Below are 17,335 nucleotides of genomic sequence, written 5' to 3' on the forward strand. Positions count from 1 at the left end.
TAGTGCTTCCTTATATATATTCTGAATACCTTGTTCATTCTAAATCTCTTGTCAATCAGTATTAACCCCCTCCCTGGTTCTTATATTGTGAGAAAAAGCAAGAAACCACATATTACTGCATTCTTATACTGTAAACCACCCTGTCATCTTTGGATAAAGAGTGGTATATAAATTTTAATAGTAATAATAATAATTCTCTTCATACTATTCATGATAAATGTCTGTTGTGTTAATTGATCTTACCTCCCCAAAAGAGCATTTCCTAGCCCTAAGGCTGTTCAGCAAGCACTTTCTTTTTAAGATCGAACAATCTTGCCTTGCCTTGTTAGCTGTGCAGTGAACAACTGGCACATCCATTTCCCCTTCCACAGTGTGCTGTGTGCACGAAGAAGGATGTTTGTTAGCGGTGTCCACAACTATATATTACAACATTGTAGAAGTGCAGTATGGAAGACAAGTCTCTCCTTAATCACACAGCCACACTGAGCCATGCAGTGACACCTTTTGTATCTGAGCACTGGGGCTGCCTGTTTTATCTACTGGTGATTTTCAGGCGGAAATGTTGGGAGTCAGTTCCAGAGCTGATGCATGCTGGGCCCTCGAGAAAGGCTGGGAAATGCTAGCTGTGAGGTGCAAACTCCAGCTTGCCATTCCCTTCTTCTTATTTTCCCTTGAACCTGTGCTGCAAAGAAAGAGTTTCAGAGATGAAAGAAGCTGAGAAGGGGAGAGGAGCAGAGGAAGAGGAGCCAGTGTGGTGGTAATTGGACACTAGGAACCTGGCAGGCCTTTGAAAATGTTCAGAGGGTTTATGAGCCAGGCACAGAGACTTGATGAAGTCCTGCACTCCAGCATGATAGGCAGAGATAATGAGAGTGGCGGCTGCTAACAGGGAAGGGACTACCTTTGTCTTGAAGCATCAGAACTCAAATTAACCTCTCAATGCCCTGCTTCCTTCGGAGAGAGGAATGTTTCCTTTGCTTCTTGTGCAGAGGGCACACACCTCTTCCTTTACTCCATATTAGTGTTCTGAACACTGGCTGGGAAAAAGAGCTCAATTTCTAAAGGAAAACGAGGGTGGGGAACATACCTTAGCCCAGGAGGTATAGAGCAGGGCGGCTCCAGAGGAGAGGCAATGTTTTAGCTGGTTGAATCCAGTGCTAAATTCACCACATTCCAACCACCCAACAGTTGAATCCATATAACAACAGAGATTCTTTTCTAAGCCTTGTTGCCATTCCTGCTGTGGCTGAGCTTCACTAGTAGAGCACTATGGGAGGACCTGTTGAGAGTAAATTAGTAAGATGAGCCAAATGAGCTTCTTCTAAGCAGCAAGGGCAGGTAAAGTGCTCCTCCTGTTATATATTTGAGTTTTTAGTTCACTCTGCTGGTTAGTGGGTGGGAATATCCTTTTGTTTTATTGTTAGTGTGCTGCCAGAATTTTCTGTCACTGTTATGGGATGACTTGTTTTTTGTTCTTTGTACACCCACCCACCATATATTGTATGGAATGTTATTGTTTCAAATTAATTATATATCTATATCTATATCTATATCTATATCTATATCTATATCTATATCTATCTATCTATCTATATCAGTGTGTCTCTTGCCTACTGTTTAGGTAACAAGCAACATAAGTATTATTATTATTATTATTATTATTATTATTATTATTATTATTATTATTATTATTATTGCCACTGGCTGACCTGAAGTTAAACACTAACTTATTGTTGGAAAACAAAACCCCTAGATGGTTGTCACCCTTGGAGGCTAAGGCATTGAAGAAACTCAATATGGAGGCCGGATGGCCAAAGTATTGGGAAATTCTGGAACAGGATGGAGATAAATTGAAATTACAGAGTCATGAGAAATTGAAACCTAAATTACAAGACTGGCTTCAATATTTCCAAATAATGGAGGTTTATAAACAGGACAGGAAAATTGGCTTCCAGGTGGAAAAATCAAAATTAGAGACTGAACTGTTAGAACCCAATACTAAGAATTTGTCAAGAATGTATAATTTGCTGCTGAAATGGAATACACAAGATGAAACAGTTAAATCAGCTATGATTAAGTGGGCACAGGACATTGGTCATAACATTATGTTTGCTGACTGGGAAAGGTTATGGAACACTGGTATTAAATTTACGGCATGTAATGCCTTAAAGGAAAATATTATGAAAATGATCTATAGGTGGTACATGACCCCAGTCAAGCTAGCAAAAATTTATCATTTGCCTGATAATAAGTGTTGGAAATGTAAAGAGACTGAAGGTACTTTCTATCACCTTTGGTGGACATGCCCGAAGATTAAGGCTTTCTGGGAAATGATATATTACGAAATGAAAAAGGTACTTAAATGTACTTTCTCTAAGAAACCAGAGGCTTTTCTCTTGGGCATTGTCGGCCAATTGGTGTCAAAGAAGGACAGAACTTTCTTTATGTATGCTACAACAGCAGCAAGAACACTCATTGCAAAGTATTGGAAGACACAAGATCTACCCACCTTGGAAGAATGGCAGATGAAAGTGATGGACTATATGACACTAGCCGAGATGACTGGCAGGATCCGTGATCAGGGGAAGGAGATGGCGGAAGAAGAATGGAAGAAATTTAAAATTTATCTTAAGGACTATTATAAACTTGATGAATGTTAGAATGTCGAGGTTTTGAGCAAGAAAGGGTTACAGCAACATAAGATTAGACTGGAGGAAAGTTTAAGAGGACAGAGGATTGACAGAAAAATTTACAGTTGCTAAAAACTTTTGGTCATTGGGATGCAGAAAGGGGAGGTATGGGGGAGTCTGAGAAACAAGGTTTATGAAAAAAAGGTTATGAAACTATACATGTTCGTATGTCTTTTTATATGTTTGTATTGTTTTAAAATTTTTTTTGTAAAACCAATAAAAAATTTATATAAAAAAAATGAAGTTAAACACTAACTTAGGACCAAGCTAGACAGGAATCACATGATGGGTCCTTAGGTGCTTGTTTTTTTCTCTGCTAAATAGCAGCCACCAAGATGGGAATGCTGGGGCTTAAACTTTTTCCCCCTGACACGATCCCAGTCTGGACTATATGCCTCATGACCAGTATTTGTATGCATACACACACACACTTTTGACTAGCGGGCATCCTACCTTGCTTCCTTATGCTGCACCTTTTGGCTGCAAATAGAGCATTGGCATGGGGAACATGGAATGGGGACAGTTGCCCTTGACCTCATGTATGGAGGCAGGCCACATCCGCACTGATGAGCAGTATACTCTAGGTGGTAGGGGAAAGGGCTCAAGTGAATATTCAGCCTCTCAGCCTTGCAAAGGCCCTGACCATGACCAACTGTAGAGGAAGAGGATTGCCAGCTTGAATTGAATTTGCAGGACCTGCAAGCAAGCAATACAGCAAGCAGACTTAACATGGACACTAGTACCAGAGCCTGCAATAAACCCAGATGCCAACTTTGCTGCCACACACACCCAGACAACACCATCAGTGGACCCAACAACATCAAACACACCATCTCAGGCCTATTTAATTGCTCATCTTCTAGACCTGGTCTTATTAGAGATATTGGATTCCTGTCTCATTACATATGCTAATCATCTGCATACTATCCCTTGCTTTTTCCTGTAGGACTAATTGCAGTCGTTAACAGTTGTCAACAGGTTTACCATACCCATTGAGTCAATCACCCATCTCCTGCTACACTCCTGAGAAAAATTCCACCCTACCCTCCCACCATATATAAGGGTCTGGTGACTTCTGTTTCAGTGTATCTGAAGAAGTGTGCATGCACACAAAGCTTATACCAAGAACAAACTTAGTTGGTCTCTAAGGTGCTACTGGACAATGATAGGTCGATAGATAGATAGATAGATAGATAGATAGATAGATAGATAGATGATAGATGATAGATAGATGGACGGACTGCATCAGGCCAACACGGCTACCTACCTGAATTTGCAGGCGCCGTCTAAAATGAATATGAAACCTCTTATTATTGGTCCTAATGAAAGGGTTTGGGCACACCCAGCAAGGGTCTAGGAGGTTTTTCCTTCAAGTTAAAATGTTATTTCCCCGCCCCCCCATACTTTGTTGCTGATTTTTGTTTTGTTTTTTACAAAAAAACACTGATGACCCTCCAAGTTGTTTTTCTTAATGTTCTTAATGTTTGTATTTATCTCTTTAACTTACCGATGCACTTTTATTTTTGTAGGTAATTAATGCAATTGAACAAGACTACCGGCTCCCTCCTCCCATGGACTGCCCAGCTGCCCTCCACCAGCTTATGTTAGATTGCTGGCAGAAAGACCGCAACACCCGGCCACGCTTTGCTGAAATAGTTAACACCCTAGACAAAATGATCCGTAATCCAGCAAGCCTCAAAACTGTGGCTACCATCACCGCTGTGTAAGTTTCCAGCTGCCTTGCTGTGTAGTGGCTGAGGCCCTGAAAGCCATATTTGGCATTGCAAGCAGAACTGCCAAGCAGCTTTTAAAAACAACAACAACAAAAACCTAAAACTTAGTTGATTAATAATCTCTCTTAAATTTTAAAATGATTAATTAGTCAGTTTTATTTAAATACATTTGCATATTTCCAAACACTTAATATATGGGTCTTTTAAAGGAGAGTGAGGCAATTTGCTATTTTAATTAACAGAAACTACCACTTGTTGTTCTTGTTCGTTCTATAGTACAGTTACATAATAAAACAAAACAGTAAATCGTCAAAATAGAATCAAGTGTGCTCTTAAGTGAGTCCTGCCAATAAAAGTTCCTGTCAATTAAAGCATTTAATCAGCTCAAGCTTTAGAATATAACCTATTGGTTTAAGGTTGTGATTCAAAGCCAAAGAGAAGCAGAGAGGCCTGCATTGTGTTTAATGACTCCTAAAGTACTATTTCTGATTCCCCTGCCCCCAACTTCCCAGAAGAAAAGAAGGTGCCAGGAATGGCCCGAGCCATGTGAGTGTGCAGGCTGTGGAAGAGGAAATTAAAGCCACTGCATTCCTCCCTAGTTCTTTTGCTGCATCGAGTTAAGCCTGGACAAACCATGAGCTGTAAACCATGGGACCATCCTTGGTGACAGCTCATAGTTAGTCTGGGGAGAGCTAAACTATGAACCCAGGTTTGGGTGACATGCTCAGCCAAGTCATGACACTGCAACAAAATGACCAGAGAGGGGCAAAGTGCGTGGTATCTCTTCTCCAAGAACCTGTATGCTTCCATGGTCATGCTAAGCCATGGTTGGTTCAGTGTGGTGTGTAAACCAGACCACCATGTAGGAGCATCCAAGGACTCCATACCAAACACATTCCTCCTTGTCATCCCCACTCCCTCCAGATGAATCCTCAGTGGGGCAGGGAATGTCACTCTGGCTGCAGCCAATGCAGATGCCACAGATCCTCCAAGCCCAGGAAGTACAGCAACCAAATTAACTTTATACTGCCCAGAGCATCCAGAAACTCTATGTGGCCAATGGGACTGCCACCTTTCCATTGGAAGGTTATGGGTGGAGAAGCAGAGGTGTCCTCATTTGCATCAAACAGGCCATAGCCAGCACTGAAACACTTCTTGCACATCCAAAATTGGCCTATTGAGGATGCAGTTCTGACATAAGCTCCCTGGCATGCTAGTTTTGAATTTGCACGAAGAGGGCTTTGTTAAAAAAGATAGAAAAAGTACAAGAGGGACCATTCAGACATTTGATCCTCATCCTTCCACCTGAAGTAGGGTCATCTGGTAGCAGCATCAGGTGAGCCTGGTATTCCTGTGTTTTGCCTCATGGAAATGTGGGAAGGTGTATCTGGCACCACTGAGTGAATGGGATGGAAGAGAAGGTTGAATGAAGGTTGGAATTTGTCCAGGCACAGGACCAGGTAGGTTAGTGAGAGGAGAATAAGCGGAACCTCAATTACGTACCCAATTTTTGCTCATACTGCCTTTGTTTTTCTTAACATAGTTCATAGTTAATTATTATTCCGCTCTGACCTATTGTTTGTCTCATGATCTAGGCCTTCTCAGCCACTGTTGGACCGCTCCATCCCTGATTTCACTGCCTTTACCTCAGTAGAAGATTGGCTCAGCGCCATCAAAATGAACCAGTACAGAGACAGTTTTCTGACTGCTGGATTCACGTCCCTTCAATTAGTTGCCCAAATGACATCAGAGTAAGTGGTGCCTTCTCATTCTCACTTCAGTTTTTAGCACACAGTTTTAATGAGTGTTCTTACCTCAGTGATGAGAGAAGACGGAACCAGGGTTCAAGAGTTCACTGGGCAGATTCTGGATCAGAGTAGAACTTCAGCACTGGCAATGTGCTGACTTCCTGAAAACAGGCAATTTTTTCCCATTTTTTGTTTGGCCTTTGAAAATGAACCACTTCCTTTCTGACTTCATATGGAGTCTATTGCTGTGCTGTTTTCTTTTTTCCTGTTGTTGTTTGGCATATTTAAATTCTGTTATTTCATGGATATTTTATTGCTGCTGGGTATTATTTTAGTTTCTGAACTGCTTTTGAAATGAATGTGTGTGTGCGTGCACACACACGCACACATTTTAAGTAAGTAAATATATAAGGAAGGGAAGCAGGTCATAACTCGTAAGGCAAAATGTCTCCTCCCACAAGCTCTTTACCACTTTGCCTCCATTTCTCTTGGCCAGATTAATTTGCTCCCAGAATTCATTTGCACTCCAAAACCTCCACATGTTCCTTGTTCCCACGCTAACCATTAGCTTCATTCATCATCAAAGGCTCTTCAACCAGTAAGCTATACTCTCAAATATTCACCCACTCGCTGCCATCTTCCCAGTAGCCCTCCAGCTAGAGGTCAAGACACAATGAATCCATAGTGTTGGGTGACAGAGCATGTGATTAGGCAGTTAGCATCTTTGCAGAAAGGGAAAATAGACTCCCTTATCCTTTTGTGCTCAAGTGTCCATTTGTTGTGGCTTTGAGAAAAGTAATATTTTTGGCTCATACACATATGCACATTCATCTCATGTCTTTCGTCAGCACCGATTGCTGATCTTTGGTTACCAGCCTACAGTTTCCTGTACTGCAGTTTGAATTTGCCAGGCCATGTATCATGTCCACATAGCCAAAGGAGAGACTTGGGACAAAGGTCTCTACTGCACGAGTATGATCCTGTCTCTTGTCTTTTGCAGAGATCTTCTAAGAATAGGGGTGACCTTAGCTGGACACCAGAAGAAGATCCTGAACAGTGTCCAGTCTATGAGAGTACAGATGAGCCAGTCGCCAACTTCGATGGCATGATGCTTCGTGTCTTCTTACAGCAATGGGGGAAAAGAGGGGAGGACAGAGGAGGGTTGGATGTGGGAGGGGAGGGTAAGCCGACAAGACAGTGAGATGTTTGCAGAGGTTGGATTATCATCTGAGAACTTTTAGGAGCTGCAGGCGAAGAGGACACAGGACTTGTTTCAACATGGCAACTTCCGTTTCTCTCCAACAGAAGCACACTTACTGATGCCATGGGAAGCAGCATATAAATAAGTATAAATATGTACAAACCATATATTTAAAAAAAAGCAGTGAAGACAAACCAATGTGTGTTGGGAGGAAAAAAGACTCTAATCCCACCACCAGTGAGCAGTAGTCAAGGGGCCGGTGGGAAGAAGTGAGATGCAACCCAGAGCAACCATCTTCAGCAATCATGTTCCTTTTCTTCTCTTCTTACGTTCTCCTGATGGAGTCCTTCTCACCCACCCATTTCCCTGTTTTGCTCATAAACCCTGGGGAATTTTCTTCAACAGTCTCTACAGCTACCTACTAGAATATCAAGGCATTGTTCCACCAGTTACCAAAGGACTTCACTGACCACTGCATGGGGGATCCAGAACAATCCAGTTAATGTCTTCATATTGAAGAAGAGATGTACCTTCAATAGAAAACCTTGTTTTTTTCTTTTGCTTGCATTTTTTTGCAAAAAGGGAAAAAAATCCTCATGGAAAAGAAGAGAGAGAGAAGGTGTTCCCGTGAGTGTGCGTGTGTGCGTCTGTATGTTGTCAACTTAACTGAGGAGTCACTCACTGCTTGTCCATAGCAGGAAAACAACCAAGTTGGACTGACGGATGATAAATTCACCACCTCCGGGGAAACTGGAGATTCAGTGGGGGAACAGAAGTGGTATGTTTTGCTTTCTGTCTAGATCAACTGCGCATGGGACGTGTAATAGGAAATGGGGGGAGAAAAGGGAAAGCAAAGGATTTCATAGGAGGAAGAAAGCAGAAGAGTGGACTATGCAACAAGGGTTTCGTGTAAAACTGTTACAGGATGCACAACTGTAGAGGCAACTGAACAGTAGAATCTAGCATCCCAGGGACCAACAGAGGAAGACTCGGGGATATTTAGTTTCCTTGTGTGGACCTAAGAATTTTGATATATATTCACTTTGGTTTCATGCCATCAGAGGTAGGTTCATGTGCTGCATCCATCTGTCTGTCCATCCCTTTCCTTTACTGCTTGTCTCTTACGTTTCTTTAACATTCTTTCATTTGGCCCTTTGCCCTCTATATATTATCATTCTGATAACTAAGCTCATTTAAAGTAGACAACAAATTAGCTATACCTCACAGTATATAGAAGGAACAGTAGCCCTTCTTTAATCAGAAGAGTTTATGCAAATGACCCTGAGATTAAGAGTCTTATGCTCTACCGACTGAGCTAGCCGGGCACTACAAGAGTTTATGCAAATGAATTGTCCCTTAACGAGGCTTTTAACTAGACTGTTATAATTGTACACTGTCACTTTTTAAGGGATGCAGCCAACTGTCAGCTTGCACTTCATTAAAAAAAAATGGGTGCAATCAGCTATTTTTTTCTAAAGCAAACCTGGCTTTCAGAATTGGAAGAGACCTAATGGATTATCTAGGCCAACCCCTGCCCTAAACAGCATCTTATAAATATAAGCATCTTCCATTGATATATGTCTGGGGGAGGGGGAATGTTTTAAGTTCAAAGGAAAATAATTCCACTACTTCACTAGACAACTGGCAGGTGGGTACATTATCTACATCATCAGTGCATTCAGTCATACATATGTATGGTGCCCCAGTGTTATAAATTGTGATCCCATAGTATAATAAGGCTTCCTTCAGACACCACTTGTTTTATGTGATCTTTCACATAATATAAAGGCCACTTCTGAAAATATAGTGAAAAATTAGTGTTCATTTCCATGTTAATTACTTCTAGGGGGGAAAAGTGCTGTAATTTCCCTGCAGTTTTCATGGATCATGCCGACACAGCTCACATTATGAAATTTGGGGCGGTATTCTGGCATACAGTTCTTTCTCACAATTTTCATGGGTGGATCATGGGGGAACAGAAGCCCTCATGTGCATAAAGGGTGGCAACATATCTGATGCCACCCGCTGGTGTGAATAAAAATTAGCACAATATGGTGGTATGTTCCATTATGTATATTCCATAGTGCAACAGGTGATCCAGTTTAAAAAGAAGCGCTAGCATTATAACCAGCTAAACTAATGCAATAAACCACATCTGAATGTACCCTAAGATGCACATATACCATTGGTAGTAGTATCCATACCATCCATGTTTTCTTTTCTCTTAAAGGAGCTTTGCAGCTCTTCCACCAAATTTTTCTGCCATAACCCTAATTCTAGACAGCTCTGTGAGTGTGTGTACATGCATGTGCCTATTTCTGTATATTAATCACCAATGCCTACAGGAGAAATGTGTGTTAAAAGTGCTACCTATTTAAATGGGAATTATTTTTCTGCAGGTAGGCAATGTTATTTTTAAAAGTGTTTGATAGCCCAGAATGTCTGAAAAGAGCTTCTCACCATCACAGAATTAAAGCTGAAAGGATATATTGATTTTCCTGGGCCAAATATGGAAGCATGTCATTTGCACCCATGCGCATTACACCTCTGTCATAATCCCATCTGTAGATTTGGGTGGGAGGGCAAGTGCATATGCAGCAAATGTAAGTGTAGTAGAATTATCCGTCATCATCACCTCCAGGCTAATCTTTCCGTATAATATCTTGCATCTCTTCTTATATCACGGCATCCCACAGCTTCTTTTGCAGCATCACAGACGTCGCATAAATCAGCCACTGTGTTTACAGCTACTCTGGCCTCACCGTGGGAGCTATAAAACTTATTTATTCTAAAGCAGAGTTGAGTAATATTATGAAGGTTACCCTAATTCCCCCCTCCTCAAGCTCATGTTTCAGCAGCAGTCCACTTGGCAGCCCCAACTCACACCCGGTGGGTTTGTGCTCCCTTCCCTTGGTTCGTCAGGATCTGCCACAAATCAAAGCAAGATGTTGAGTGGAATAGATCTTTTGTTCAGTAATGTTTGCTTTAGGGATATTCTGGAGTTGATGGAGCTCCATATTTGGGGTTGGGAAGGATTTCCCTCCACTCGCTTTGATTTGCTAATTTGAACATACTCAAATGCCTTGCAATGAGTGTGACCATTTGGTCCATCTCACTCCTTACCTTCTTGTCAGGACCAGTGTGAGTTAAGTTAGCGGATGGATGGCTTTAACATTTGAAAGAGAGATGGGTTAGGTGGCCTTTCTGACACTTTTCAGTGTTGTGACACTCTGAAAATGTGTAGCAAAGAGAGAAGGAAGGGTGATGGAGCACCAGCCAGTCTCTGGCAAATTACATACCACAAAAAAGAGAGACCTGAAGGCTTCTTTATATCACTGCCATCTGATTATTAGGAAAGTTCCCTGCAGCCCGGGTTAGAAGGAGATGCTAACAAGATGCAAAAGAATGATGTTTTATCTTGCAGGGCCTCCCCAGACAGGCAGTGGAAAAAAGCCCCTTGTTTAACAACACAAGGGAGTGTTCTTAGCCCTGTCTGATAGCCAGTCATGAATCCCTTCTGGAGTATTCAGCGCGAAAATCTGTATTCAAGTATGTTGTCAAACCAAATACAACATGCATAGAAAAGGTGTATTCTGAATATTAATCCTCTAAACCAGTCCATTGATATTCATGCAAGGTGGGTTGAAGGAGCTTTTGTGCTCATTTCTTATGACTTTTGCTTTTATTAGGATAAATCCAAAGGTGTGAAAAGCACGACAATGATGACTCAAGCTATAAATATGCCGTTCTACCTATCTGGCAATATTGCTCCTAATTTAATGTGAGTTTGTCATATTCTTCCATGCCTCTGAAAGCTTGCTTGGCATCACTTGTGAAGTTTGTTAGCCTTGCACAGACAGAACTGAACAGCTAGCTACCTGAGTGGTTATTTTTAGTAGCACCTGGTGGCCACAGGAAAATGCCTGTCTGTTTTGGCTCTCGGCTCATGATGAGCTGGTTGTGCACACTCTTGTCTATGCCGTGGACACTCTGTGGAATGCAGAGATGACCAGGAGGCTGACAAAGTGGGTGAGAATGCTCCATCAGTGCAAGGATTTCTGCTTCTGCAATGGAAGGTTATCTCCATCTCCTGCTACTGTGCACCCCTAAATGGGTTCTAGGGGTTCCCTTGACCCTCTGGAGAAGATTTCCAAAGGTTGCATGGTGTGGGGAGGGAGGGCGGGTTGGAGAAGCCCATTCTGCAAGTGGAAACTCTTGAACTGACAGGACTGCTTAGTTGAATACTGTCCAAAATGCCCCATTCCGACAGTATTCTGCAGAGCTGAGGGCTAGGAAGCAAGTAGAGAAATGGCGAGAGAACAACCAGCAGAAGGTTTGCAGATGATTTCTTTGAACACTACTCACATCTCATTATTGAGCCTACTTCAGTGGCTGTGATGTCAGCAAAGAAAGTTCTTTTCTATTCCTATTGCCTTCTCATAGTACCATCCAGTGAAGCTTTTCCAGGTGGTTCAGGGACGTCTGCCATTTGGCTTTGATGGCCCTGTTCAGAGGCCAGCTGTGACATGTTTGCAAAGCACTTTAAGGATCATAATTGCTCATATCCTTGGTGACATGGATGTGAAAATGGAATCAGGTCTGTCTATGGAAGTGTCCACTTTTGAGGATGGAGACAGTTAAAATGCACTTGTATTTTACCCAGAAAAAGTGCATTGAAAAGTATATATTGGGGAAACACAAAGAAAAATGTCTTCAGTAATGCATATACTGTACTGTATAATAAGGCATACTATTTGGATGTGCACTTTTCATTTAATCTTTTGAAAGATCCATATAGAAAATGGTATAGAATGGATGTATGATTGAGTGCCAGTGAAAATGAAATGGGACGGACTTAGGCTGCTCTGTCCATCCTTAGTCATGGCATTCTGCATTTGTTTGCTGCTCTGTGTGTCATCTGGAGAAAGACCATTGGAATTGATTTCTCAGTGCTCCCTTCCTGCACTGTAAAAACAAGGGTATCAGGACTGTTCTCCAGATGTTGTTGAACAACTCCCATCATCCTAGGCTAACATGGCCAAAGATTAGGGAAGATGGAATTTCTAATATAACAGCAACAAATGAAGTACAGTGGTACCTCGGGTTAAGTACTTAATTCGTTTTGGAGGTCCGTTCTTAACCTGAAACTGTTCTTAACCTGAAGCACCACATTAGCTAATGGGACCTCCTGCTGCTGCCGCGCCACCCGAGCATGATTTCTGTTCTCATCTTGAAGCAAAGTTCTTTACCCAAGGTAATATTTCCGGGTTAGCGGAGTCTGTAACCTGAAGCGTATGTAACCTGAAGCGTATGTAACCTGAGGTACCACTGTACACCACATTGACTTCCCCTGTCTACAAATAAGCCATTAGTCTAATTTGCAGATACAGTACTTTTTCTCTCTAGTATTATTTATATTTGTCACCTATGGTCACCTCACCCACCACCCAGGTCATATTTTTGTATACCACCCTTTGATCATTTTCTGAGGTAACACCTAATCAGTAATCATTGCCATCTACATTTCTGAAAACTATGGAAATTTGCTCTCCATTTCAGGTCCTTGGACTTAGGAAGATATGGTCACTTTCCCTAGCTTCCTATTCTTCTTTCGTCTTTCTTGTTTGGGGAACCCTAGCATTACTTTCCACTCCCTGGTTTCCACACCCAAAGCTGTTCTTTTCTCGGTCTGCAGCTTTCTCCACTCGCTGTTTATCAATTTATCTATTTGTCGATCTCACCTTTCTCTTTATTTCCTGTGACTGAGTGTGTCTTGTTCTCCCTTGTTCTCAGCCATGTCTTTAAATCTATGAAATGGTTTTCAATTGTCAGCTTCATCCCTACATTTCTATGGCAACGGCAAATTCCCATCCTACTCCTCTCTCCCCACCCACCCCAGCCCGGCCCGGCCCTCCTCCCATGTAGTGGATAAGCTGTGAGAATGCTGACAAGCTGTTGAGCACCAGGTAATTTATCTCCTAAAGCAGACAGCTGTGGCAAAAGGAAGAAGGGAGAGCAGGGCAGAGAGGTTGGGAGGGAGGAAGCCAGGAGGGGGTTGCCCTGCCAAGATGGGGGCGGAAGGGAGGTCACGGAACAAAGGTTTGCAAGGGCTGGTGTTTGCAAACAAGGGAGAATGAGCAGGGAAAGGTGCTAAAATGCCCCTTACAGATATGGGCAGATGGTGCAGTGTTTGCTAAATGGCTGTTTGCAATTCCACTGTGTGCTGCAGAGCCATAACCATAGCTCTGGGGTAGGAGCAACAGACCTGGCAGAGCTGTGGCACACTGGGGCACTGACCTGGGATGCATTAAGTGGCACTTGAGGCTGGAGCACCTGGTACCTTTGCCATTTAGCCACAAGCATGCACCCTATTTGCAGGGTTTCTCCCTCATCCTGAGTGCCCACCCTCCCTCCCAGCAAATGCCTGGGCTGCTCTAGTGCATTTTCTGCTTCTCTGTATTTCCCCCCCCCCTTTGTGTTCTATGATCCAGAGAAGGCCAAGTGATGGGAGGGTTACAAAGGAGGGGGGAGGCTGCTTTGTGATAACAGTAATTCAAATGGGGATGACAGAGTGCATAGCTGGTAGCCAAGGGAAGTCAATCGCTTTCATATCGGAGATAATAAATACTGCAGGAAGGGAGAGAGGAGTCCATATGCATAGTATTATTATGCGCCTCTTTATAAATAAAGGAAATATATTTTATGCTCTTTAATGACCTTCAAATTAACAGCTCTTTGAAAGCACTTATGTATATTTAATTTGAAATGGTGCTGAAAGCCTGAGTGGGGATCGCAGCGAAAGCAGCAGGCAGCCAGTTTTTAAATAAGAGTAAACTCGGGCCATTATTTCTCAGCCTGTCAGCTTTCCCTGGATTTAATGTACCAATTTTTAAAAGAGAAAACCTTTTCTTTCCTCCTTTGTGCTTTAAAGCTCTCCAGGATCCTTCTTTGCAGGCTACAGCAGCAGCTTAGGACTGTATTTAATTGTTCCCCCCTTTCTTTTTCTGCTTTGTATCGCATCTTTTGAGTAACAGCTTTCACTGATGGGTCACTCTTAGGTATACAAAGGATTAGGCTCCCCAGTGACCTGGATAGTGTGTGCTAGTTTATGATTGCCGATGTGTCATCGTGGGATTATTTCCTGCAGCATGTTGTGCAACTAGCCTGGTGCACGACATCCATGACCTACAAGTCATCAGGTACTTTGTGCTGTGGAGACTTGTGTTATTTATGACCTTGCTGTAGACAGGAGGGAGGGATCTAATGCCTGATGCATACAGAAGCTTTCAATTATTGCCTTTGAACAGAAACACTCTGAATATGTATAGGCATTTCTTACCATACTCATCGAGCTGGGGTAGCCAAAGTGGTGGTCCAGATATTGTGGACTACAGTTCCAATTATCCTGAACCATTGGCCATGTTGTGTTGGCTGGAGCTGATGGAAATTGTTGTAGAGGGAACATATAGGCTGTCCCTGTCATAGAACATTTCTTCTTGCAAGTAGAATCAGGAAGCTCCAGAGTTTTGATCAGGGGTTGGCAACCTCTAGCCCATGGGCCTAATTCGGTCCACTAACCTCTTCAATTGGGCTGGGAGATCATTTTGGCCAAGTCACCTGCCTGACATCTGATGACACCAGGTGTGGGGCATATAAAGACCTGGATTAGCCTTAAGGGGTTTCCACGTACTGCTGATCAGTTCTACATTCTAAAACTCTCCACAATTGGTCTTGTGGCATGCTTTCAAACCATGCAAGCTAAAAAAAAAGAAGTCACCTGATGTCATTGTGATGTCAGGTGATTATCAGGTGAACGGGACCCCTCAGCTATCAGTTTGACCCATGGGGATGGGAGATATAACGATCTCACCCATTGGGTAGAGTAACCCATGAATGTAATTGTGGAGAGTGTTGATTTCTATATTATGCACACCTTCCCTTTTTTAATTCCCTTATGAAAGGACAATTTTCATTCATGGGTAGAGAATGAGTGGGGTGAGAAATGGCTATTATAGTTTTTTTTGTGGAATTTCTCTCCTAGTACAGATATTTTCATAATCTGTAAATTATCAGAACTTTTTTCTTCATACCATTGTTTCCATCAAACATCTGGGCTGAAATAAAGTAGTGGGATTTTAGGAAGGCTGGCATGAACAGTTTCCTATTTATGTTGAAATATAAACCAGAAGCCAAAGGTTGGTTTTTAATCAATGTGATCTTCAGATCTTACTTTACCAGCTCCCTTCCACCTTTCCCCCTCTGTTTGGACTGTCTCTTGAATTTTATTCCTTTCACAGATCTGCCCTTCTGGTCATATCCTCATTTCCTACCTTTTTTCAGACTCTTATATTTCTGTGTGTTTCCCCCGTCCACTGTATCTCTCCCCCTTGCCACCCTTGACCTTTTGCCTTCCCAGTTCCTGTTTCTTCTGTTCCTACTTCACTAGACCATCAAGTGAAACAAGAGCAGCCTAGCTATACTTACTAAGGGTTCAGCAGAGCAGAAGGCCTCACCGGAGGCAATTTGACTACAGTATTATCACTAAGTAAGTTCTACCAGGAACAGTTTGAGGGAAGTAGCCTTCTCTTGGGGCTCCAAGAGCTGCAGGTGTAGATCTATATAGACATATAAATATCTGAGATCCAGCACTCTTAAGAGCTGGTTGCAGATCAAAGACAAGCACATGCGGAATGATTGCTGTTTCCTATTCATTCCTTTGCATCCATTAAACATGTCCCAAAAATCTGTACAATGATGTCTTGAGTGCCATATCCTCCTTCCCCTTTTAAACCTGCTAACCTTGGTAGTGTTGCACCTATTTTCTCACTATGTGTGAACAATACATTGGTTATATATTTCAGTAGTTTCTTTCTGAGCAGAGTTGGGCAAGAAGTTAGAGAATTAGTTTTTTAAAATCCCATCAGAAGTATTGCTTTTATTTTTTATAATTGCAAATAGTTTTCTTCCAGGATTATGAGAACTTGGTCTGCAACAGACAGATGCACAACCCAACTGTTTCCTGTCGTCACAAGGTATAATCGGGCAGACTTCCCACTATTTGGAGGAATAATGTTTGCCATACAATGTGTTGGCAGAGAAACTGGAGGGTGTAGCTGATTCTGATGCTGTAGGAGTTTTCCAGCTGGCAGGGACAGGGAACACAGAGCATCATTTATGCATTATGGTTTTGGGTGAATTACTATGATTACTGCTGCTGATTTGCAACTGCAAGCTACACATTTGCAATTTGAGAAAGCAAGGTAGATTCTCCCTTTGATCTGTAAATGCTCCTAATAAGTTTTAACTACAATGTGTTCACTTGGAAAGCTGTCAAATCTTAGGGCTTCCTTTTAAAAATTCATCTTTCTAACTGTAGCGAATGAATCTTAATGTGAACCAGCTCCCTGCTCTGGGCCTATTTTTGTGTTTCGGTAGCAGGCAAATCAATTTGTAAAATGTAAAAGGCTTTACTTTTCTGATCATAGGTTAAATCACAACTCGTGCTGTGCAACTAGGCATTTTGCATCTGGTTCCCCTCTAAAGCTCCAAGTGAGCAAAAGAAGACGATCTACATAGATGTTCTTCATTTGCATGTCATAATCTGATTTGGGGGCTCTCTTTCACAAGAACTTGCCAAGATGGAAACTTTCCAGTAACGGCCTGGCAGCCTTCCAAATTATTTTGAACAGTGGATGAAAATTTACAGAAGACTCCCTAGACCTTGAAGCAGAAAATTTGTTGTCAAAAAAGTCATAAAAATAGTAAGAAAACTAGTCCCTGTACGCCTCTACTCCATATTTAATTGCTTGTTGTAAACAACAAGATTCTTTGTTGGGGGGTGGAGAGCCAGCGTGGTGTAGTGGTTAAGAGTGGTAGACTCATAATGTGGTGACCCAGGCTCGTGTCCCTGCAACTGCTGGGTGACCTTGGGCTAGTCACACTTCTCTGAAGTCTCTCAGCCTC

The 17,335-nt window shown here is 42.2% G+C and overlaps 1 protein-coding gene across 15 annotated transcripts in view; it reads left to right on the forward strand.

The window, feature by feature from the left end:
- The window catches only part of EPHB1 (EPH receptor B1), a 366,648-nt gene that overhangs the window by 333,598 nt on the left and 15,715 nt on the right, over positions 1 to 17,335 (forward strand). For 8 of the 15 annotated variants that reach the window (XM_081192559.1, XM_081192560.1, XM_081192561.1 and 5 more), the window contains 2 exons: positions 4,220 to 4,413; positions 6,019 to 6,174. In XM_081192559.1, coding sequence (XP_081048685.1) covers positions 4,220 to 4,413; positions 6,019 to 6,174 — 350 coding nt within the window. Of the gene's footprint in view, positions 1 to 4,219; positions 4,414 to 6,018; positions 6,175 to 7,171; positions 8,436 to 16,341; positions 16,405 to 16,857; positions 17,146 to 17,335 lie in introns of those variants that run through there. The other 7 variants (XM_081192564.1, XM_081192556.1, XM_081192553.1 and 4 more) reach the window with 6 other exon arrangements.

Source organism: Podarcis bocagei (assembly GCF_964188305.1).
Source record: "Podarcis bocagei genome assembly, chromosome: 4".
Taxonomy (NCBI): Eukaryota; Metazoa; Chordata; class Lepidosauria; order Squamata; family Lacertidae; genus Podarcis; species Podarcis bocagei.